Source organism: Belonocnema kinseyi, chromosome 6 (assembly GCF_010883055.1).
Source record: "Belonocnema kinseyi isolate 2016_QV_RU_SX_M_011 chromosome 6, B_treatae_v1, whole genome shotgun sequence".
In the NCBI taxonomy this organism is placed as follows: domain Eukaryota; kingdom Metazoa; phylum Arthropoda; class Insecta; order Hymenoptera; family Cynipidae; genus Belonocnema; species Belonocnema kinseyi.
In genome coordinates, this window is record NC_046662.1 from 15,992,876 (window position 1) to 16,019,123 (window position 26,248).

At 23.5% G+C, this 26,248-nt stretch overlaps 2 protein-coding genes across 3 annotated transcripts in view; one reads left to right on the top strand and one right to left on the bottom strand.

Annotated features, from left to right (window-relative positions):
* LOC117174489 (arginine/serine-rich protein PNISR) overlaps positions 1-5,209 on the top strand; it is a 47,836-nt gene extending 42,627 nt beyond the window's left edge. For both annotated transcript variants that reach the window (XM_033363647.1, XM_033363648.1), the window contains one exon: positions 4,930-5,209. The gene's annotated coding sequence lies outside the window, so the exon portion shown is untranslated. The remainder of the gene's footprint in view (positions 1-4,929) is intronic.
* Positions 5,210-17,772: 12,563 nt separating this feature from the next.
* LOC117174998 (dehydrodolichyl diphosphate synthase complex subunit nus1) overlaps positions 17,773-26,248 on the bottom strand; it is a 14,234-nt gene continuing 5,758 nt past the window's right edge. Inside the window, exons 2-4 of the mRNA XM_033364486.1 lie at positions 25,595-25,699; positions 25,091-25,340; positions 17,773-18,817 (exon numbers count right to left, since the gene is read on the bottom strand). Coding sequence (XP_033220377.1) covers positions 18,727-18,817; positions 25,091-25,340; positions 25,595-25,699 — 446 coding nt within the window. The 3' untranslated portion in view covers positions 17,773-18,726. The remainder of the gene's footprint in view (positions 18,818-25,090; positions 25,341-25,594; positions 25,700-26,248) is intronic.

The following is a 26,248-nucleotide window of genomic DNA, read 5'->3' on the forward strand; positions in this document are numbered from 1 at the left end:
TTATTTTAGTTAAAAATTATTCTCTTTGTGTGAAATTTTATCATTTTTAGTGAAAAGTTTATGTGTATTTCGTTGAAAGTTCTAATTTTTTGGTAGAAAATTCCACTTGTTGGCTGAAAGAACTACTTTGTTAAAAAAAAACTTTTTCTTGTTGAAGCTACATTATTTTTATGGATTTTTCTTAGTGTAAAGTTAATTTTTTATATAGAAAATTTAAATATTTCATTTTTTGTCGAAAATTTATATTTTTCAGTTATCAATTCGTATGTTGGATAGGAAAGTAATCTTTTTTAGTTGGAAATTAGACTTTGATTTGATTCTACTTGCTACTTTGAGTTGAAAATTCATATTTTTTGTCAAAAGAAGGAACTACTTAGTAAAAATTAATTTTTTTTAAATCGAAGATTCATAATTTTAGCTAAAAATTAATCTCTTTGATAAAAAATGTAACTATTTTGTAAAAAACTGTTTTTTTTTTGTTTTAATTTTCTTTTTTTTTTTAGTAGAAATTCCATGTGCTTTTTGTTGAAAAGAACTTTTAGCAAAATTCCAATTGCTGGTTGAAATTTAAACTACTTTGTTAAAAAACATTTTTTTTCTTGTTGAAGCTACATTATTTTGATTGAATTTTTTTTTAGTTGAAAGTTGAGTTTTTTATGTAGAAAAATTAAATATTTTATTTTCTCCTGAAAATTTATATTTTTCAGTTGAAAATTCATGTATTTTTTTTAAAAGTTGTATGTTGGGTAGAAAAGTAATCTTTTTTTGGTTGAAAATTAGACTTTTTGATATGAATCTACTTGCTACTTCGAGTTGAAAAATCGTATTTTTTGTCAAAAGAAGGAACTACTTAGTAAAAATTAATTTTTTTAAATCGAAGATTTATAATTTTAGCTAAAAATTAATCTCTTTGATTAAAAATGTAACTATTTTGTAAAAAATGTGTGTAGTTTGTTGAAAAGAACTGTCAACAAAATTCCAATTGTTGGTTGAAAACTTGGTTGGTTAAACTATTTCGTTAAAAAAAATTGTTTTTTTTTCCGTGTTGAAGCTGCAATTATTTTGGTTGCATTTTTTTAAGTTGAAAAATAATCTTTCTTGGTTTAAAATTATACTTTTTGATTGAAAAATTCATATCTTTTGGTGCAAATTTAATCTTTTGGTTGAAATTACGTTTTTTTAATTAGAAATTAATGTTTGTTGTTAGAAAAATCATATTTATTGAAAATTCGACTGTTTGTTTGTAAATTAAAATTAATTTTTTTGTTGAAGATTCATCATTGTAGTTTAAAATTCATCAATTAGTTAAAACATTTTTTTACTGTTAATATAACTTCATGTTTGGTGAAAATTTGATCTTTTTTGGTTCAAAATTACTGTATTTTGTTAAAAATTCCTATTTTTTCTAGAAAATTCAGCTTTTTTTTTTGTTATAGATTTCACTACTTTGTTATGAAATTTCGTTTTTTTTTGCTTTTGTTGAAAATGATAAATTTTGTTTCACTGAAGATTTAAATATTTCATTTTTGGGAGAAAATTCGTCTTTTTGGTTTGAAAATTCATCTATTTTGGTCGAAAGTTGATCTATGATTATAATATTAACTATTGTATTTTTAGTGTAAAATTCATGTATTTTATTGAAAATTCTTCTTTTTTTTTTGTTTGGGTCAGTATCGTTTATTTTTTTGACTGAATTTTCTTCAGTGAAGAGTTAAATATTCCATTCTTAATTGCAAATTCGCCTCGTTTGACAGACATTTCCTCTTGTTGATTTTAATATCAACTATTACTGATTGAAATTTCGTTTTTGTGGAAAATTAATTTTTTTTTTAACTGAAATTTAAACTACTACATTTTTGGTTGAAAATCCACCTTGTGGTAAAAATTTCCTTTTTTTCAGATGGAAAATTTCATTATTCAGTGTAAGATTCAAGTATTTTGTCGAAAATTTAAGTATTTCTTTAAAAATTCAACTGTTTTGTTAAAATTCATATTTTTTGGTCTAAAATTGGGCTGCTTTGTTGAAAAATTTTCTTTTCGGATAGAAAATTCGTCTTCTTGGATTAAGAATTTATATTTTTGGCAGAAGTCATATCTCTTGTTATTAAAAATTGGTTTTTTTGGCGTGCAAATTTAATTATTTGGTTGAAAATGCTTTGGATGAAGTTCAATCTATTTTTATTAAAAAATTCGACTATTTTGTTGAAAATTCAACTATTTGGTTGAAAATTTATCTTTTTGAGTGTAAAAGTCAACTGTTTACTAAAAACACTCGATTTTTTAACTTGAAAACTTAACTCTTGTTGAAGATGCAATGTATTTCGCCTTGAACTTTTAGGAATTTAAATCATCATATATTGAATTTAATATAGTATCTGCATTAATTTTATTTAGAGGAATTTATTCCCCTATTTTCTTGAATCAAATTTTTAACATTTTAATTTATATTATATGTTTATTATATTCATTATATAAAAAAAAAACCTTTGCGCGTTTCAATTTTTGAGTTATTTTGTTTTTGCGACACCGTCCTTTTATTGTAAGTTTCAACACTTCTATTTATTTGAGCCTTGTGAAGCCTGCAACAGATTAAAACAGAGAGCCAAGGGTATAGAATAAATGTGATAAAAAATCAGCTTACTAATTATTAAACATCACAATCGTGTTTAAATTAATTTGCAACGATAGGAAGTCGATTTAAAAAAGGAACGACTAAAATATCCCTAAAAATCAAATTTCCGATACTGTTAAATTCCCGAACAGTTTATAATAGTATCGAATTGGAAAATTTCTGAATAATAAAAATCCCGACAGTTTATAATATTACCGAATTTGAAAATTACCGTCAAAAAGTCCTCAAATTATAAAATATCCAAACTAAAAAATTTCCAAATTTAAACATTGAAATTTTTTTTATAAATATCGTTTATTTTAAAAAATATAATAATTAAACGTTTTTATAACAAAAAATTATTGTTTAAAGTTTCTAAAATTATTGTTTTAATTTAGAATACAGGGTGGTCGCTGGACCGGGAAATGACAGTGATTTTTTTTACCGGGAATTTTACAAATTTGTAGAAGAAAAATCTATCCACATTCAATTTCAACAGTTTTTAAATAATTTGTTAAATTTTTGTGTTTTTCAATAGTGCCATTATTTAGCTTATAATGTGTAATTCAACATTTTTTTACTCTAAAAATTTTCCATTCAAAATTTTTATTTTTAAGCTTACATTTTTCATTTAAAGAATTTTTAAATGCTTTTTTAAATATTTAAACAAATAAAAAATAAAAGCCTATGATGTTGAAAGTTTTTGATAACAAACATTTTACTTAATAAGTAAATAAATTTTTTTCAATTTATCTGTACTTTAAGTAATAAAAAGCCTGGAATCGTTAAAATTTCGAAGAGCCTTTAAACTTTGAATGTTACAATTTTAATTGTTGTATTTGAAAAATGCTTAATTTGTGAGTGAAATTTTTAAATTTTAATGTATAATTTACAAATGAATACTTGTAGAAAAAAATTGGGCAATTTTAAGAGATATTTAGGGTTTTTAAAAAGATTTAAAATTATCATGCAAGTTTTAGAAAGTTTTCTTAAAATCTTTTAGAATCTTTTTTGAAAGTTTTGTTTAAATCTTTGAAAAACTTTTTAAATATTCTCTTAAAATAATTTTTCGAAAAGAAAAATAATTTTTTATTTTCCTATGAATCTTAAGAGAATGTTTTTATTCTTTTGAAGCCTTTCAAAATTCTTGATAAGAATCTAATTTTTGTGTGTAAAATCTGCGAAAATCTACATTTTGATTTATATCAGGCTATTATTTGAAGTTTTAAATCACGTTTGAATCTTTTCAAATCTTCTACATATCTCTTAAAATTGTTCAAATAATAAATGTTCAATTGTTATTTATACATTCAAATTGTGAAGTAATGTTCTCAAATTTGCAGGATTTTCTAAATATTGTAGAAAAAAAAATCAATTAATTTTGACAGATATTTAGAAGTTATGAAAAAATTTGAAAAATAATTTTAAATTTAAAAGAAATTTAATACAACTTCTACATTTCTCAAGATTTTGAAATAAAATTTTGAAGCTTTCCAAGTATGTTTAAACTATTTAAAAAGAAAATATTTGAATTTCTAATTTAAGAAGTGTTCAGTTAAAATTTTTTCAAATTTTCAATATTTAATGTTTCTAGCATAATATTTCTTAAAATTATATAATTTTGACAATTTTTAAAGTTCATTGATTGATTTTTTAATTTAGAGCATTGAAAATGATAACGTGGATTTATTTATAAAACTTCTAAATTTTAACTTTAAATTTTCCTCGATTAAAACGGCCACCCTGAGAATAGTTAAAAACAATTCGACCAGAAATACATTTTTTTAAATTATTGTTATTTTAAATTCAAGCAATAATTTTAGAAACTTTGAACATTCAAATAATTTTTTCCCATAAATTTATTTGATTATTGAATTTTTAATAAATAAATATTCATTAAAAATGATTTTATTGTTTAAATTCCGGGAAATTTTCTTGTTCGGATATGTTATTTCAAATTCGGTAATATTATGAACTGTCGGGAATTTTATTATTTTGAAATTTTATTATAAGGTAATTTTACAGTTTCGGGAATATTATTTTCCGGCATTTTTCAGTCGTCCATTAAAAAATACATTTCATTAGGCTATCTGTATCAATCTGTTTCATATTTAATTCTCAATACACGAAATGAAATTGAAAAACTAGAAATCATTCTAATTTCAAACTCGGGAATTAGTTTTTTGAGGTTCTTTGAAATGAAAACAAACAGCAATTGGATTAAAAACAAAATTGAGCGGTTTTCATGATCCTTAACAACATAGATGGCATGAAGCTGCCTTTTCGTATCGAGGCCTAGGAATTTCTTTTTGTTTCAGACTCTTCTCTGGCTTCCATCAAGATTTTTCGACAGATGAAAGTTGCTGCTTCGGTACGATAAAACCGGTGTTATGGTACAGTTATTTTAAACAAATCATGATTATAGTAAGCTCTACCCTTTTTTTTTTAAATGAATTATGCATACAATTAGAAAAGTGAATGTGCTCTTCAACGATTTCTGTGTCAGTTAATTACTCATGCAAGTGTATGAAATCCCGCGATGGTTGCCGATCTATTCTACAAATTTGTAAATAATAAATCATAATTACTGATACAGTTTGTGAAGGTCTATAATTGAAAACTCCTCTTTCCTTAACAAAATAAATTAAATAAAAAAAACTTCTCTTTCCCATTTTTTAAAGAATTTCTCTTTTTTTCACTTATTTCAAGAAAGTTCCTCTTTTTTTCGTTGCTGAATTGATAGAACTCAATAAGAAAATCTAATTATTTTTCGGTGAGAATCTTTTTGTTACAATTTTTATTATTTTATTGAGAATTCCACAATTTTATTAAAAAGACATCCTTTTTGTTGAAAATTCAAGTTTTTCTTTCATGGATGAAAAATCTGTCTTGGTTGAAAGTTCGTCTTCTTTATTTAAAATAAAAACTTTAACATGAATTACAATTTGTTTCATAACAAATTAATAACAATTAAAATGTTTTCGTAAACATTATTCATTTATTACAAATAAAATATTTTTATTAGAAAAATATTTTCATTTAAGTTTCTAAAATTATTGTTTGAATTTAGAATAACAGTAATTCAAAACAAATTTCGGAATTAAAACATAGTTTAATTGAAGCATCAACTTTTACATTTTTCAGGGTGACTGGGCCGGGAAATGACTGAATTTATTTTTTGCCCGGGAATTTGATACTTTTTTAGAAGAAAAAAAATCTGTCTTGATTTCAACAGTTTTTAAAATAATTATTTAAATTATTCTCTTTTTCCATTCTGGTAGTCATTTTACAATACGTATTTCGAAATTCTTTTACTTAACAAATTTTCCATTTTAGATTTCATTTTGAAGCGTACATTTTTCATTTAAAGAATTTTAAAATAGAGTTTCAAAGGTTCAAAAAAAATTACAAAAAATTACAATCGACAATTTTGAATAAAAAATATTTTTATTTGAGCAATTGTCAATATATATTATGATCTTTTAAATCGAATAGTATTCTCAGGATTAAAAAGTGAATAAAAGTGCAAGAAGATTCCAAATCAGTTTAAAAATGTAAGTATTTCCAGATTTAAACAATTATTTCAAATATTATTTCAATCTAAAATTTGAAAATTTTTCAATTAAGAAAAAGAACAATTGCCTAATGTTTAGAAAAAGTCGAGTAAGTTTTCAAAATTTGTTTTTATTTCGAAGTTTTGAAAATATTTAAAATTAATTTAAAATTTGAAATAATTTAAACGAAGTGCCTACGTATTCCGCCAAATCCGGATATTCGTACCAAAATTTTAGCACAAATAATCCACAACCTAATTTGAAACAAAATATAAAAAGAAAAAATATTTTTCCAAGAATCCTAGGAAAATTGAAAATGATTTTTTTTGTGAAATGTTAATTTTAAGAGAATATTTAAAAAGTTTTTCCAATTGTGAAAAAATTATTCTGGAAGATTTTAAGACATTTTTAAAAAAATTTTACCAGAATTTTTTTTACCAAATTTGAGAAAGATTTGAATTATTTTAAAATAATTAAATATTTCTGGAAAAAACTTCAAACATAATTTAAAATTTGAAAAAGTGTAAGAAAACATGTACATTTTTTAAGATTTTAAAATTATTTTAAATAAACATAAATTAACTTTTAATTTAAGAAGTGTTCTGTTTATAAAAAATGTAATCGTTCAAATTTTAATGTTTCAGAAACTTGCTTAAAATTGCTTAAAATTATTTTAAGCTCAGGTTTTACTATTTCAAATGGAAACATTTTTAGCTTCAGAGTTCGAATTTTTTAAATTTCATTGGCCGTGAAAAATGTTTGCAAACAGGGAATTTTTGTCTATTATTAAAACGGCCACCCTGATTTTTTCTTGAGAATGAATTTTTTTTGTCGAAAATTAACTGTTTTGTTTAGTTTTCTTTTTGAATTAAATTTTATTATTTGATTGAAAATTCAACAATTGTGTTGTAACGTATCCTTTTTGTTTGAGAATTGAATAATTTGTTGAAAAATAACTTTTCTTGAAAATTCAAATGTTTTTTTAGAAAAATTTTTATTTCTTGTTTGAAAATGTCCACAATAATGCTGCATTTTTTCAGTACTGAAATATCTTTCATAGTTAAAAGTTCGTCGTTTTTATTTCTAAAAATTTTATTCCATCGTCAAAAATTTTATTATTTTATTGAAAATGAAACTAATTTGCTAGAAAATTCAACTATTTTGTAGAAAATTAATTTTCTGGTTCCATTCGACTGCTTAACTTCAAAATAAAAACTCGGTTAGTTGAAATATCAACTATTACATTTTTCTTTGAGAATTCATCTTTTTTGCTAGAAAATTAAATTATTTTGTGGAAAATTCAACTGATATGTTACTTTATTATTTTTAGTTGAAAATTTAACTATTTTGGTAGAAAAAAACCTTTTTTATGTTAAAAATTCAAGAGCTTTGCAGAAAATCCGTATTTCTTGCCTAAAAACTCAACATTTTTGTTGAAATTTTTTTTCTTTTAAGAATGAAAAATCTTTTTTGGCTCAAAATTCGTCTTTTTTGTTTAAAAATTCATTTCTTGGTAAAAAATCTAATCTTTTTTGGTTAAAAACATAACTGGTTGAATTCAACTGTTTTTTATTAAAAATTAAAACCCTGTTTGGTTGAAATATCAACTATTACATTTTTTTTGAGACTTTTTAAATCTTTTGATAGGAAATAGACTTTTTTGTTAATAATTCAAGTGTTTTGTAGAAAATTTTATTAAAAATTTCACAATTTTGTTGAAACTCCATTCTTTTTGTTGAAAATTGAACAATGTGTTTGAATTTTTTTTCTTTTGGGTCTGAAAAATCTTTCTTGCCATAAATTTCATCTTTTTTATTTAAAATTGAAACTTTGTTTTCTTGAGATATCAACTATTACATTTTTATTTGATAATTAATATTTGTTCATATTTGTTAAGAATCAAATTTATTCGGATACGATTTTTATTATTTGACTGGCAACTTTCTTATTTTATTGAAAATTCAACAATTTTGTTAAACAGTCACCTTTTTGGTTGAAAATTAAACTATTTGTTACAAAATCTTGTTCTTTAATTTACATGTTTTTCAAAAAATCTGTGCTTCTTACTCAAAAATCTCCACAATGTGGTTGAATTTTTTTTCAGTACTGAAATATCTTTCTCTGTTGAAAATTCGTCCTTTTTGTTTTAGAATTCATCTCTTAGTAGAAATTTAATTTTTTGTTATTTTTTGAATTGAAAAATGTATTTATTGAAAGAAAATTATTTTTTAATTACAAAGTCAATTATTATATTTTTATATGAGAATTTATCTTTTGTTACAAATTTTATTCTTCAAAGGAAAATTTGATACTTTTATTGAAAATTCAACAATTTCTTTAAAAATTAATCATTTTTAGTGGAAAATTATATGGTTCGGCAGAAAATTAAATGTTTTTTTTTTTTAAATGAAGTGTTTTTTTGAAATCTAGTATTTCTTCCGTGAAAATTGGTTTCTTTTTGGAAAAGACACATCTATCTTGATTTAAAATTCGTCCTTTTTGTTTAAAAATGCCTCTCTTTATTAAAAAGCCATCTTTCTTTATTGAAAATCCTTTTTTTAAATTGAAAAATCTATTCATTCAGGACTGAAAAATCTTTCTTGTTAGAAAATTCGTCTGATTTGTTTAAAAATTCATCTCTTGGTAGAAATATATTATTTTTCGGTTAAAAATACAACTGTTTTGTTCAAAATAAAAAGTTAATCTTTCACTAAAAATGTCACATTTTTTATTGAAAGTCAATGCTTTTAATTGAAAATTTTAATATTTTATTGAAAATATAACTTTTTTTTGTAAATTCATATTTTTAAGTTGAAAATTGAACTGTTTTGTAGAAAATTTTTCTTTTTCACTTGAAAATTCCACAATTTGGTTCAAATTTTTTTATTATATGACTAAAAAATCTGTTTTTGTTTAAAACTCAACTATTTTGTTGAAAATTCAGTTTTTTTATGAATTCAACTGGTTTTTATTTAACATTGAAACTTTTTGGCTTGAAAAGTTCACATTTTCGTTGAAAATTCAACTTTTTTGATTGAAAATTCATCTTTTTAGATAAAAAAAATTATCTTTTTGGTTGGAAATTCAACTATTTTGTTGTGAAAATTAACTTTTTTGTTGTAAATTCATATTTTTGGGTTGAAATTAAAAATTCAACTATTTTGTACAAAATTTGTCTTTTTGGTTTGAAAATTTATTTTTTGTGTTAATGCCTGGATGAAAATTAATTTTCTTGGTTAAAAATTCAACTAATTGGTTAAAAGCCTAACTGCTTTCTTAAAAATTCATTTTTGTGTTGAAAATCTATAATTTCAGTTGGAAATTTCAACTTTTTTGTAAAAAATGTGTTTTTTTACCATGAAAATTTAATAATTTGGTTGTAAATTCTTTTCTTTTGTCATTGAAAAAACTTCTGTCGTTGAAAGATGAACTATTTTGTTGAAAATTCTAATTTTTTAAAAAGAATTCACCTGTTTTCGATTTAAAATTGGAATATTTTCTCGTTGAAAATTATTTTTTGGTTTAAGATTAAAATGTTTTGTAGAAAATTTGACTTTTTGGCTTGATAATTCAACAATTTGGTTCACATTTTTTTCTCTTTTATGACTGAAAAATCCTTTTTTGTTTGAAAGATCAACTATTTTGTTAAAAATTGTTTTTTTTAAAGAATTCAACTGTTTTTGTTTTAAAATTTGAATATTTTTTGGTAAATTTATTTTAAGCAAATCATACGTGTAATTTTTTCACTTTGCTTGATTTAAACTATTTTTTATTTAAAATTAAAACTTTGTTTATTCTAATTATCGACTATTACATATTTCCTTGAAAATTCTTTCAGCCTCTTGACTGAAAACTTAATTATTATATTTAAAATTCAACTATTTTGTTTAAAATTCGACTATCTTGTTAAAAAGTCATCTTTTTGGTTGAAAGTTTAACTAAGTTTAAAAACAAAAATTTCTTGAAGATTGATCATTTTTGCTTTAAAATGTAAGCTTTTTTGTCTTTAAAAGTTCACAATTTCGTTGAAATTTTGTTACTATCTTGACGGAAAAATATTTCTTACTTGCAAATTTGTCTATTTGGTTTCAAAAGTGATCTCTTTTGGTTAAAAATACAACCGTCTCGTTGCAAATCAATCTGTTTTGGTTGATGATTCAAATATTTTGTTAACAATTTTCTATTTTTTTTAAATTCATAATTTTAGTTTAAAATTGATCTTTTTGGATGAAAATTCATATATTTTTATATTAAATTATTTTTTTGTTAAAAATTTAACTATTTTATTGTGAAAAATGATCTTTTTTATTATAAATTTATATTTTTGGGTCGAAAAAGATTCAACTATTTTGTGCAAAACTTGTCTTTTTGTTTTAAAAATTCATTTTTGTGTTCAAAAATCTATCATTTTAGTTTAAAATTCAACTGTTTTGTAAAAAACTACTTTTTTATCATGAAAATTTAAAAATTCGGTTGAAATTTTGATCTTTTATTACTGAAAAAACTTCTGCCATTGGAAGATTAACTATTTTGCTGAAAAATTTACTTTTTTTCTGAATTCACCTCTTTTTAATTTAAAATTGGAATAATTTTCGTTGAAAGTTCAACTACCTTGGTTTCAAGTTGAACTTTGTTAAAAATATATATTTTTTTTACAAATTCATCTCTGGTTGATTTTTTGTTTAGAAAATTAATTTCCCTGACTGAAAATTTTAATTATTTTATTTTTGGTTGAAAATTCATATTTTTGGGTTGAAAACCCTGGCGGACCGAAGGAACCGAGTGGAGCCTCTACAAAGTACCCGTAAAGACCCCCATGGGTCCCCATTCGGTTCCTTTTTAAAAAACTCGAAAAAACAGCAAAATCAACTTTTAAATTGTTAAAATTCGGATTCTACGTTAAAATTCCCTATAGAAGCTCACTGAATAATAGCAATAGTTTATTTTACAACGGTAAAAAGTTAAAAAAAATGTAAGACGTATAACGCCTGTTGACGGCTACTTACAGGCGACGCGTTTGCAGTGTAGCAGTCAACAGGCGTTATACGTCTTATATTTTTTAAAACTTTTTACCGTTGTAAAAAAAAACTATTGCGATTATTCCGTGGCCTTCCATAGGGAATTATAACGTAGAATCCGAATTTCAACAATTTAAAAAATTGATTTTGCTGATTTTTCGAGTTTTTTAAAAAGGAACCGAATGGGGACCCAATGGGATCTTTACAGGTACTTCCATTCGGTTCCTTCGGTCCGCCAGAGAATTCAATTGCTTTGTAATAGAACTGAAGAATCTTTGTTGGTTGAAAATTGGAACTACTTTATTGAAAATACATTTTTGATGATTTATATCTTTTTTCATTGAAATTTTTGTTGTTGAAAATTAATTTTTCAACTTTTAATTGTAATCAGCCCTATGCAGCGCCCGTGTATGTGGGGTAGTTGTCATCAGCCTTATGCATCGCCACCACACTCTTTATGTTCTCTTAGCAACTGGAGGAATATCGTAGTTCAAAAAAATTCAATAGATGGCGCTCCGAGCAGGTAGGCCTGTCCTTGTATTATTATGTTAGCAAAAACACTAAAATTCATTAAAAACTGGATACTTTTTATAAATATTAAAGGAAAACAAAAGTTTTCGGTAACAATAAGAGCACCTGTAATTAGTAATCCAAAAAATTCATAAAAGCATGTAATTTAATATAAGAAAAATTGAATATAAAGGTATTTTGAAAACAATTTGAATTGTATTCATATTCTTCTATTGTTTATTTTTCTAATATAATTAATTAATTTTATAAACAACTGTAATTGTTGCAAACTTCAAACATTGATTGATAATATTACTTGACTAATAATAATAGCAATAATATTACTTAAACCGGGAAAGACAAAAAGCGGGAAATTACCGGGAATTAAATTAATTTTTACTTTGACTGCAGTTGAAGGGTATACAAGTGAAAATAATTATCGTTTTTATTTTATAAAAGTGAGTTGGTTAAAGAAATAAAATTTCCCTTCGGACAAGGAATTTTCGATATGGAACGGGAATTTACAAAAAAATAGAAACTGGGATTTAGAAGATAAGATAAAAAAATCCTTATTGCAAGTCAAAATTCGTCACAATTTAAAAGTTCCTTCTTCTGAAATTAAAAAAAAGAGAGTGCAAAAACGGCAAATATTCTATTGAAAGTGAGTTCTATGCGAAAAATGTGTAAAATTGACCATTTAAATTATAAGAACTTGTAGCCGAGTAAATTATTTATTGTGTTGAAAGTTTTTTAAAAATTGTTAGTGCGAAATCATAGGATTAAAATGTGTAGCTCCGGGCTGTACGTCATACCATAACAATTAAAATTACTCAATTTTCAACCCAAGAAATTAATTTGTAATGAAAATGATGAATCTTAAATTTAAAAAATAATCAGTTTTAACAGACGAGTTTGTTTTTCAACCAAGTAAATTTATTTCTAACTCAAAAAATTAATTTTAATCTAAAATGATGAATATTTAACAAGAATACTTGAATTCTTAACCAAAAAGAAGAATTTTTAAATAAGGAGATTGACTTTCAAAGAAAAAACTGATTTTCTACAAATAAGTCAATTTTCATCAACGAAATAAATGAATTTTCAATGCAGAAATAATTATATTTTCTACTGAAATAGTTCATTTTTTATTTAAAAATTGATTTTAAAGAAACTTGTTATATTTTTAAAACGATACGTATTTTCATTTAATATGATGAATCTTTCAACAATAAAATTAATTTTCAAGATAAAAGTTCAGCTTTAAACCGCAAAAAGTTGAATTTTTAAGAAAAAAGATCAATTCTAAACGAAAAATCTTTAAAAAAATTATATTATAATTTAGAAATATTTATTTTTCGAAATACTACTACTACTACTACTCTAAAAATGACTTGAAACACTCTCTTTTTTTAAAATTAGAAAAAAGTAACTTTTAAATTGTGACGAATTTTGATTTGGAACAGGGGTTTTTTAAGCTCCTTTCTTCTAAATCCCTGTTTTAAAATAAAAAGGATAATTATTTTCACTCATATTCTCTGCAACCGTAGATAAAATAAAAATTACTTTTCTAAATTAACAAAAATTACTAAAATATTAAGCAGTTGAATTTTGCAACGATCAGAAGTAAATTTCCGGTTTTTTAACTCAATTTCGGGTTTTCCCCGGTTTCCTGTTAAATTCGCTACCCTGATTATAAATAAATTATATGTAGATATATATATATATTTTAGAGAGCGGAAATGTATAGATGAATTAATAAAAAAGTAGATTATAAACCGAATTATCAACGTTTAAATATTATTATTGCTATAATTATTGGTCAAGTAATAATATCAATTAATGTAAATACAATTGTTTATAAAATTATTTAATTAAATTAGTAAAATAAACAATTGAAAAATATGAATACAATTCAACCTGTTTTCAAAATACTCACCTTTATATTCAATTTTTCTTATATTAAATTACATGTTCTTATGAATGTTTTGGATAACTAATTACAGCTGCTGTTATTGTTACCGAAAACTTTGGTCTTCCTTTAATATTCATAAGAAGTATCAAGTTTTTAATACATTTTAGTGTTTTTTCTATACATGACAACGCAAAAAACAGGCCTATCTGGTCGGAGCGCCATCTACCGGATTTATTTGAACTACTATACCCCTCCGGATGCTAAGAGAACAGAAAGAGTGGGGGCGATACATAGGGCTGATTGTAACTAAGCCATGCTTGGTTGCAAATTTCACTACGTCATGTAGTTTATTGAAAATTCGACAATTTGGTTGATATTTTTTCCTTTTTCACTGAATAATCTTTCTTAAAAAAACCCGTCTTTTGGGTTTAAAAATTCAACTATTTAAAATTAAAAAATCGTCTAGTGGCCGCCAGGTTTCGTATTTTCGTGTACAACGTTACCGGCTGATACCGTTGGAATTAATTGTTGAAATACTTTTTTTTACATCTTTTATTATTAAACTTTGTACTTTAACGTACTTTTCTTTCGGCTCTTGCATTTCTTAAAGTTTGAGACCGATATTTTATGTATAAAAAAAGTTCGAACGTTCAAAAAATGTTGAAGTTCAGAAAAAAGAGGAAATAATTTTCAGTGAAGTTCCTATCAAAATGCAGTACCTAAACGTACTTTATTGCACTCTAATACATTTCCCAAAGTTTCAGCTCGATATTTTATTCACAAAAAAAGTTCTTAGGTTCAAAAAAACATTCAGTGAACTGAAAAACTGTCGTCGGTAATATAGGTATTTGGCTGTGTCACATGCCCTTAAAAAGAATTTTATTATCTGGTTGCCAATTTTATTATTTTTATTGAAAATTTCAGTTTTATAAAAAAAGTCGTCCTTTTTGGTTGAAAATCGAACTATTTGGTAGAAAATGACCTTTTTTTTAAATTTAAGCGTTTTATAGAAAATTCGTGTTTTGTTTAAAAATTCTTCAACTGTTTGCTTAAATTAAACTGTTTTTCATTTAAAATTAAACACTTATTTATTTTAATTATCAACTATTACATTTTTTTTAATTCACCTTTTGACTGAAAACTTAATTATTTTATTGAAATTTCAACTATTTCGGCTTAAAGTTGAACTAAACTAAAAAAAAAATCATATTTTTGTAGAAAATTTATTATTTCCGCTTGAAAATGTAAGCCTTTTTTTGTCTTTTTTTTTGCTTGTTGAGGATTCATAATTTTAGTTTAAAATTCATATTTTTCGTTGAAAATTCATATTATATTATTTTTTTGATGTTGAAAATTTATTTTGTGAAAAATTATCTTTTTTATTATAAATTCATATTTTTGGGTTGAAAAAAAATTCAACTCTTTTGTGCAAAACTTTTCTTTTTGGTTTGAAAATTCATTTTTTCTGTGAATTTCTGGATGAAAATTGGTTAAAAATTCGTTTTTTTTTTTTCAAAAATCTATAATTTCAGTCTAAAATTCAACTGTTTTGTAGAAAGTAACTTTTTATTATAAAAAATTAATTATTTGGTTAATGTTTTTTTCTTTTATTACTGAAAAAACTTCTGCCGTTGAAAAATGAACTATTTTGCTGAAAAATTTACTTTTTTTATAAATTCACCTGTTTTTGATTTAAAATTGGAATATTTTTCGTTGAAAATCAGTTTAAAGTTGAAGAACTTTGTGAAAAATGTTATTGCTTTTTTTTTAAATTCATCTCTGGTTGATTTTTTGTTTAGAAGATGAATTTCCCTGACTGAAAATTCTAACTATTTTATTTTTAGTTGAAAATTCATATTTTTGGGTTGAAAATCCAATGGCTTTGTAGTAGAATTGAAAAATCTTTGTTGGCTTCAAATTTATTGTTATTAGCATTATTTATTTACTATTTTAATCCCTTTTGGCACACTTTCCATTCAGAATACATCCTTGTTGGTTCAAAGTAGAACTACTTTATTGAAAATACATTTTTGAAGATTTACCTTTTTTCTATTGAAATTTTTGATGTTGAAAATTAACTTTTCAACTTTTAATTGTAACTATTCCATGTTTGGTTGAAAATTTTACTATTTTTTTTTAAAGTCATGTAATTTATTGAAAATTCGACAATTTGGTTGATTATTTTCCTTTTTCACTGAATAATCTTTCTTTTTTAAAACCCTTCTTTTAGCTTTGAAAATTCAACTTTTTTATTCAGGGTGGCTGTTTTAATCTACAAAATAAATTCTTGGTCTTTTCCCGGTTCGCAAACATTTTTCACGGTCAATGAAATTAAAAAAATGGAAAAATAAAGCTAAAAAATTTTCCACTTGAGTTAATAAAAACTGATCTGCAAATGAAAGCACTCAAAGTGAAACTGTTAAATTTTTAACTTTTAAAATTGAAATTTAAAAGCTTTTGATTAAAAAACGTTGTATTCAAATGCTCAATAATTTACGCGTATAAAATTAAAGGTACTAACATTTTTCAATATAAAAAAAATATAAATCCACGTTATCATTTTCATTGCTCTAAATTAAAAAATAAACAAATGCACTTTCAAATTTTCAAGATTATATAATTTTAAGAAATTTTAAGGTAGAAACATTAAATATTGAAAAATTAAAAAATTTTTAACTGATCACTTGTTAAATTAGAAATTCAATTATTTTCTTTTTAAATAGTTTAAACATCCTTTGAGAGTTTCAAAAATTTTAGAACTCTAGAAGTTGTTCAAAATTTGTTTTTAATTAAAAATTATTTTAGAAATTTTTTCAGAACTTCTAAATATCTGTTAAAATTAATTTGATTTTTCCTACAATTTTCAGAAAATCCTGCAAATTTTAGAAAAAATTTTTACAATTTGGATGTATAAATAACAATTGAACATTTATTATTTTTATTATGTGTTTTAAATTTGTGTTGTGAATAGTCTAATATAAAACAAAATGTAGATTTTCTCAGATTTTAAACAAACAAATTAGATAACTTTCAAGAGTTGTGAAAGGTTTCAAAATAATAAAAACATTTTCTTGAGATTCCTAGGAAAATTAGAAATAACATTTCCTTTTGAAAAATTATTTGAAGAGAATATTTAAAGTTATTAATTTAAAAATTTTTTCAAAGATTTAAACAAAATTTTCAAAAAAGGTTCTAGCAGATTTTAAGAAAACTTTCTAAAATTTGCATGATAATTTTTAATCTATTTAAAACTCCTAAAAATCTGTTAAAATTACTCAAATTTTTTCTAGAAATGTTGGTTTGTAAATTCAACATCAAAATTTAAAAACTAAGCATTTTTCAAATACAACAATTAAAATGGTAACGTTCAAAGTTTAAAGGCTCTTTGAAATTGTAACGATTACAGGTTTTCTATGTCAAACAATTCAGTTAAAGATTCTTTACTTTTAAATATTTAGTTTCAATTTACTTGTCTTAAATAAAAATTCAAATATTGCTAAATATTCAATAATTATTCTTTTTTTTTTAATTAAAAATTTCAAATTAAATGAGTTAAAAATTGAATATTTTAGACTTAAACAATATTTTAAATTGAATAAAATCCTTAAATTAAGAATATAATATGAAGTTATTTTTAAGTTAAAAACAGTTTTTAAACTTTCAGTCACACGTTCACATTTGTTTAATGACTAAGACTTTCAAATTGAGGCTTTTATTTTTTATTTGTTCAAGTATTTAAGAAAGCATTAAAAAAATTTTTAATTAAAAATGTAAGCTTAAAAATAAAAATTTTTAATGAAAAACTTAAAATTCCAGTAAGAAAATTCCCCGTCATTTCCCGGTCCAGCGGCCGTCACCCTGTTATTAAAACTTCGTCGCTTCCTTGAAAGTAAAATTTCGTCTTTTAGGTTTGAAAATTCAACTTTTTTAAATTAAAAATTCGCCTCTTGCTTGAAAGTTAAATGGTTTCGTTGAAAATTGACATTTTTATTAAAACTTCTTTTTTGTTTTAATTTTAAAAGTCATCTTCCCAAAAAAAATTATCGATTTTTGAGTCTGAAAAGTGAACTCTTCGTCTTTAAGGATTAAAAATTCATCACTATTTCCTCTAATTGGAGAGCATTTTGGTTTCATCGAGATATTTCATTTCTGAAATGAAAATTCAAGTACTTTTCAAAGCATGTATATTACTTCACATCCAGAGTATCCTTGAAATACTTTACATGGCTTTAGCATTTCGGTATTTACATTTTACATTCCGTATGGATTTTACACATTATCTTAAACATGTTTTCCACTAATTGCCTTCTAGTCTAATCTGTAATTAATACGACTGGGAAGGGCAAAATCGAGATATAAGACTTAAATCATTACTTTTGCACTTGTTCAGTTATCAGATTGCTCTCATTTTTTTATATACATTACAAGAATTTTTTTTATACCGATTTATAGATGCGGAAAACTGATTTTGTTTTTTGTAAGCAATCTTTTCATTTTTTTCTATTGCTACTCTGATACTAAGTTACATAATTTGATTTCGTTCACAATCAAACTTTTCCAAAATTTATTGAAAATAGAAAAAACTTAACTCGAGCTTAAGTAACGTTGACTGTCATTTATAGAACTATCGCCTGTGATTTTTGTATCTCTTTCATCACAGTACGAGAATAAATATTAAACTCTTTATAATTCATTATTTAAAGATAAAATATTTACTAAGGAATGCAGTCAGTCGAATAATTTACTCGAAATTCATGTCAAAATACTCTCTTGCAAAAATAATAATATCAATTTGCTTTAAAAAAATTCTTTAGCATAAAAAATCTAATTTTTTTTTTTAGGTCGATTTATAGTTTCATTTGATTATTTCGATTATACGCATATATTATGTAGATATACATATTTAATTTTCAGCAATCGTGGGGAAGAGTATAGTGAAGGTTTGATTCTGAAATTACGTGCTTTAAAGGGAAGGCACGTAATTTTAAAATGGTAGATTCTCGACTTGATAAATGTCTAGAATTCAGAATCAGTCTTGATTCGTTGGAGACGTTCGATACGAGTTGTCCAAGACCTCCGACTTTTTTTTTAATTATTATTTATTAATAATTTATTGGTTGATCACTTTCCATATCGCTGTTCACATTTGCTATATTTCTTTAAAAGTCTGACAAAGTCTGTCACTGGTAAATTGTGGTGTGACGGTATAAGGCTGAAACAGAAAAAGAATTATCTGACAAATTAAGTTTTGTATTCAAAATTTAAAAATCAGGGTGTCCGGCGGATGATTTTTAATTCCCGCCTTTCTTCCAGTCAATTCTCAATTTTTCACGCTCAATTAAAAAAAAAATCAAACAATTTTTACAGATTTTGAAATAATTTCCCCTCTTCTAAATATGAATAAAAATTATTTTTCAAAATTGTCGTTCCACGTGAAAAGTTCTCTGTTCCAAGTTAGAATTATACTTATTTACAACATTTTCTATTATAATTTATAAATAAAGTACATTCCTTTTTCTAAAATTTGGAAGAGGGAAGTTTCAAATTCTGGCCAATTTTTATTTCCAAAAAAAAATGTAATGCAAACAAGTTTTGATAGGAGACAAGGAATTCAAAGTCTGATTTGCAACAAGGATTATTTTTGTAAATTCTCTTTTTATTCATTAAAATTATTTTCAAAAATGTCCCGTTTAATGACAAAATTTACCTGTTCCACAACAATTCAGGGTGGCCGTTTTTGTCAAAGAAAAAAGTTCCCGGTTCGCAAACATTTTTCATGGTCAATGAAATTTTTAAAATCGAACACTAAATCGAATTGTTCCATTCGAAGTAATAAGAACTGAGCTGCTAATGAACGCACTCAAAGTGAAACTCTTGAATTTTAAATTTCGAAAATTGAAGTTTAAAATTTGTTTCATTAAACAATTTTATATTAAAATGCTCAACAATTTGCACGCATCATTTGTAAGCTACTAACACTTTTCAACTGCACAATTTAAAAAAAAAATGCAGTTAAACTGCCAAATTAAAAATGTCGAACTTTTATCAATTGTCAAAAATTGAAAATTCTCTATTTAAATCTGAAATTTTAATTCTTTTCGAAAAATTTCCTGTTTAAATCCAATTCATAATTTATTTTTTTTTTCGAAAATTTCCCGTTTCCAAAAAGAATTTGAATTTTTGTAAAAATCCCTGTTTCAATTTATAATATTAATTTTTCCCGAAAATATCCCGTATCAACTTAGAATTAGAATTCATTCTAATAAAAAATGCCGTGTTTCAGCTCGGAATTTATTTAAATTTTAACACTCCCTGTTCCAAGAAGAATTATAATTCTTTCGGATAAATACCAGTTTCAATTCAGAATTGGTTAAAATTTGAACATTTTCTGCTTTAACTCAGAATTATAATTCTTTGGACAAATTTCCTGTTCCAATTCAGAATTTCGTTCCTTTTCGAAAATTTTCAGTGCTAGCTCGGATATTTTAAATAGTTTCGAATTTTTCCAAATTCAAAAATATTATTAAAATTTTTTCACAACTTCTAAATATCTTTTAACATGATTTCTATTTCAAATAATTAAAAAAATAATAATTTTTTATTTTCTTAGCAATCTTAAAAAATGTTATTATTTTTTCTAAGAATAATAGGTGTCACATTTTTATTTATACATCAAAATTTAAGAAGTTGACTTAAATTTTTTTTTAACAGAATAATTAAAATTGTAATTTTCAAAGTTTAATTTTTTTATTCCGTGTTGAGTATTTTATTTATAATAACTGATTTTAAATGTACAGTCAGATATTTCTAAATCTTAAGTAATTGTTATTTTTTTTAATTGAAAATTTAAAAATTACGAGGTTTAAAAATGGAATATTTTAGGCTGAAATTTAATAAAAGTCTTTAATCATAAAAAAAATTATTTTAAAATTAAAAATAATTTATAAAGTTTCAATGGAGCGTTTACATTTGCTTAAGACTTTCCAATTGAAACAGTTTAATTTTTAACGTTAAAATCTGGAAGTTCTAAAATTGTGAACTGATGCCGAATCGTTTTTTACAATCAATTATTATTTATTTTTTAAATTTTAGAGTGCAATTCAAATTTAAAAATAATAATTTAATTCATATTCACAGTTGATCAACTAAAAAGGTTTTTAATAAAAAAAATTCGATTTTAAACGTTTCTAATTTTTAAATGTTTAAGTTTTTAAAACTGCATTTTAAAATTCTTTTAAATCAAATACGCATTCTAAACTGAAAATCATTACTGAAAAAATCACAATTTCACTCATTTAAAAAAAAAACGGTTGAAATCAAAGTTTGACGGATTTTTTTTTTTTCTAAAAATTTATAAAACTCCCGGTCAAAAAATAAATTCACGGTCATTTTCAGGTTCAGCGGCCACCCTGAAAATTCCAATTCTTTACGAAACCCAATGTTCCAGAGTCAAAATTATATTTTCTTTATTGGAATTTTTTTATATTCAATTTATTTTTTCCCCGTACAAACTCAGAATTATAATTCTTTCCAAAAAAATTTCTACACCAAGTTACGACTAAATTCATTCACAAAATTTTTTTCTATTACAAATCAGACATATTGGAAATCCTTTTTTCTAAAATTTGGAAGAGGAAAGTTTGGAAAATATTTGGTGGAAAACTGATTATTATTGTTGAAAATTCATAGTTTTTAATAGAAATTAATCTACTTGTTTCAAAATTAATATTTTTAGTCAAAAATAGAATTATTCTCGTTAAATATTCATCATTTTAGTTGAAAATTCATCTTTTTGGTTTAAAATTGAACAATTTCAGTTAAAAATTCATCACCTTTTTTGAAAATGTAACTATTTTTTTAAAGTTAATATATTTTTTTAATTAGTTTTTTTGTGGGATTTTTTTAAAACTCAAAATGTAACTTATAGTTGAGAACTATTTTTTTTTGGTTAAAAATTAAGCTATTACTGTGAAGATTTATCATTTTAGTTGAAAATTCATCAGTTAGGTTGAGTATGGAACCATTTTCTTGAAAATTTATTTTTTCCAAACTAATGTTTTCAATTTAAAATTTAATTATTCCGTTTTTGGTGGAAAATTGATATTTTTTAGTTGAAAATCTATATTTTTTTGGTAAAAATTAATCTTCTTGTTTGAAAATTCATCTTTTTGGTCAAAAAATCAATTATTTTATATAAATATTCACCGTTTTAGATGAAAATTCATCACGTTTTTTTTGAAAATGTAACTGTTTTTTTTTTAAAGTTAATTTTTCTTAAAACTTATTTTTTTGTGGAAAGTAATTTGTTAAACAGAAAATTTAAGTTATTCCGATTAAAAATTCCATAGTTTAAATTGAAAATTTTTCTTTTTGGTTTAGCCTTAATTTTTTGAATTTAAAATTTAATTATTTAAATTTTTTTCAATTAAAAATCTAATTATGTAAGTTTCGATTGACAATTTATTTTTTTTAGTAAAAATTAACGTTTTGTTGTTGAAAATTCAACTATTTCAGTTAAATATTTATTGTTTTAGTTGAGAACTCATCATTTTAGTTAAAAATTCATCGGTTTTAGGTCGAATATTGAACTATTTTCTTGAAAATCAATTTTTTCAAAATAATGTTTTTAACTAAAAATTTAACTATTCCTATTTTTTGTTGGAAAATTATATTTTTTAGTCGAAAATTCCAGTATTCTTTGCAAAATTCATTTACTTTGCAATGTTGCGTTTTCTTGTGATAAAGTTTTAACACATTTTTTATTATAATTCAGAAATATTGTAACTCCCTTTTTCTGAAATTTGAAAGAGGAAAATTTGAAAAATTCTGGCAAATTTTTATTTATAAAAAAAAAAGTTTTTAATCAAACTGCATTTTTATATGAGATAAGATAGGTTTGAAATTAAACAAATTCTGATTTATAATACGGATTTTGTTTGTGAAATTTTACATTTATAAATAAAAATGAAAATTCTTTTTATGAGATTCCGCGTTCCAAAGTCAAACATTTATTTTAATTCTTGACCGTTCATTATAAACATCCTTTAACACAACAGAGCAAAAAATTGCAAAATAAATTAATTTTGATACAAATACTTAAATTTTCTTCTAAAAAATATCAATTTCAAACAAAAAATGAAACACATAAATTTTTAATTGAAGATATTAATTTTGAAAAAATGTGTTTTCGAAAAAATAGTTCAATTTTCAACCTATAACTGATGAATTTTTAACTAAAACAATGAATCTTTAACTGAAATAGTTGAATTTTCAATAAAAACAAAATAATGTTGACTAAAAAAGGTAAATTGTCAATCAAAACTTAAATAATTAAATTTTAAGTTTAGAAAATTAATGTTCAACCAAACAGTAGAATTCTCAACTAAAACTATGGAATATTCAATTCGAATAAGTTAAATTTTCAGTTAAAAATATTACTTTAAACAAAAATAGACTAACTTTAAAAAAAACTTACATTTTCAAAAGACTGATGAATTTTTAATTAAAATTGTAAATCATTAACTGGAGTAGTTAAAGTTTAAACCAGAAAGATGAATTTTCAACTAAAATGATGAATCTTTAACTAGAATAATTGAATTTTAACCTAAAATTATGGAATGTTTAATTGACATAATAGTTCCATTTTTAGTTTAAAAAACAAAATAATTTTTAAGCAAAAAAGAAACAAATTTTCAATAAAATACTTAAATTTTCGGCCAAAAATTCATTTTCATCCAAAGAAAAAACAAGTTTTCAATCAAATGGCTCATATTTGAACGAAAACAATTAATTTTCAACAAAAGAGTAAGTATTCAGCCAAGTCATTTTATTTCCAACTTAAAAGATGATTTTTGAAGTAAAATAATAAATATTTAACTGGGATACTTAAATTGTTAAACGGGGAAAAGAATTTTTAAACACGGAAAAATATCAAAGACAAAAAAATATATCAAAGAAAAATATCATTTTCTACAAAAAAAAATCAATTTCTTAATAAAATACGTGAATTTTCAACGAAATAGTTGAATTTTCAATTGAAAAAGACAAATTTTCATCCAAATTGTTGAATTTTTTAACAAGAAAATAAAGATGATTATTAACTTTCTAAAAAAAAAATGAATTTTTCACAAAGTATACAAATTAGAATTATATTATATAATAAAATCAGAATTATATTTATTTGCAAAATTTTTTATTATAATTGAGAAATTTAGTAACATTCTTTTTTTTTTATTTGGAAGTATGAAGTTTCAAATTCTGGTCAACTTTTATTTGCAAAATTTGTCTTTTTATTTTTTTTAATTCTGTTCAGACAAGGAATTTTCCAAATCTGACAAATTCTGACTTGCAATAGGGGGATTATTTTCGTAAATTCCCTTTCTAAAATCTATTTCAAAAATTTTCCGTTTCGTGTCAAAAAATTACCTCTTTCAAAAAAACTTATAATCCTTTACGAAACCCAATGGGATTGTTTTTGTAAATTTCATTTTTATAAATAAAAATAAAAATTCTTTATGAAATTCCATGTTCCAAAGTCAAAATTAGAATTTTTTTATATTCCATTAATTTATTCCCCGTCCAAGCTCAGAATTATATTTCTTTCAAAAAATGTTTTGTATCAAGAAATTTTTTTTTATTATAATTCAGAAATACAGTAACTTTTTTCTAAAATTTGGAAGAGGGATATTTCAAAATCTGGAAAAATTTTATTAAAAATAGAAAAAAATGAATGCTTAAATTCAAACAAATTCTTATGTAATACGAGGAATTTTTAAAATCTGACGAATTCTGGCTTGGAAAAGGGATGAAAATAATAATTCTTAACGAAAATTCCTGTTTTGAAATGATTATAAAATTAAAATTTATTTTTTATATATTTGCATATATTTTTTAAAACATTCCCTGAGCTAGAATAAAAAATCTAATTCGTTACTAAAATTCCCTCTCCCAAAGTAAAAATTATAATTTTTTACGAAATTCCCTTTTCCAAGTCAGAATTATATTTATTTACAAAATTCTGTACTATAATTCAGAAATATGCCTTGTAAAAGAAAATTTTTTTGTTCATTTCCCTCTATCTAAATAAAAATCCAAATTCTTTCCCAAAATTCTCGTTCCATGTTAAAAATTTCCTGTTCCAAGTTAAATTATAATTCTGTGCGGAAACTTGCTAAAGTAAAAATAATCATTCTTAAAGAAAATTCCTGTTCTAAAATGAAAATAAATTGAAAATAAAAATATTTTATGGAAATACACCGTTCCATTTAAGAATTATAATTTTCTTAGGAAATTCCATGTCTCAAAAGTCAAAAATCGAATTCGTCACTAAAATTCTTTATCCCAAAATAAAAATGATAATTCTTCGCGAAAATTCCCTATGCATTTTTTTATATTTCTTTCAGTTATTCCCTGCCCCAACTCAGAATTATAATTCTTTTAGAATTATTTCAAGATCGACACATTGAAAAATGGTAAAAATACTTACAAAAATTCTGTTATCCTTATCTGCCATGGAAGAAAACCATAAGTGGAAAAGGTATCTCCACATATAAAGGCAAGATCTGGATCAGGAATGCCTTTGCTATGTAATTTTTCATCGAGAAGCGCAATATTAATTTCATTTGACTGAAGCGCTCCATTTGTAACGGCTTTCGCTAAATTCTGAGCTAGAGAGACTATTTTACCTTTCCCATCTTCATAGGACAAAAGCTGAACTTTTGTTTTGTGCTTAGTACCTGTAATTAATTTAAATAATGAAAAAAATGTTGTTTCTGTTATCAGAATCCATCCCCTTTTTCCCTTATATTTTTAGAATCTCATAAACTACTTAAAATCCTCGAAAAAAATGCCCATTTTTATCTAAAATTGAATTATTGAAACGCTGTCATTAAACTTTCACACATACAAAAAGTAATTCAAAATTATTAAAAATGGTGATTTGGCTAGAAAAATCAATTTTACTGGATTTTTAAATCCAAGAAAAGCTCACCGTTAATTCCATTTTTATGAGACCTTACAGCGATATGTTCATTAAGCTCAGGCTTTAAAGCTGCAAGTTTTGTCTCCAAAACCTCTTCACTTTTTCGCAGGAATCCTAGAAAAAAGTGGTAAATTTCAACCGTTTTATTATCGTTTCCAGTTTCTTCCAGAAATGTTTTTCTAATTATTGCTAGCAGAATTTTTCTTGATCATTAATATTCAATTACTAGCATTTTAATCTTGTCATACTTTTAACATAGAATTTTTTATAAACGGAATAAAACAGTATTTCAGATACAAATTTAATTTTTTTTATTTATTAATTTATTTTAAACAAAAAATGTCTTTTCTACTACAAAAGACGACCTTTACAAAAACATTGGAATTTTGAATAAAATAATTAAATTTTAAACACAATAGTTGAATTTTTATAAAAATATAAATTTTTTCACTCAAGAAATAAATGATTATTTAAATTGTTAAACCGTCGAGCCGAAAGAGGAATTTCCTCTACAAAAATTGGATTTTCAAGCCAAAATATAACATCTCTGGAAAAAAATAATTTCCCACGAAACAGATGCATTTTTACCTAACAAACATGAAACTTCAAATCCAGAAAATTATTTTTTTACTGAAAAGGAGAATGTTTAACTAAAAAAAAAAA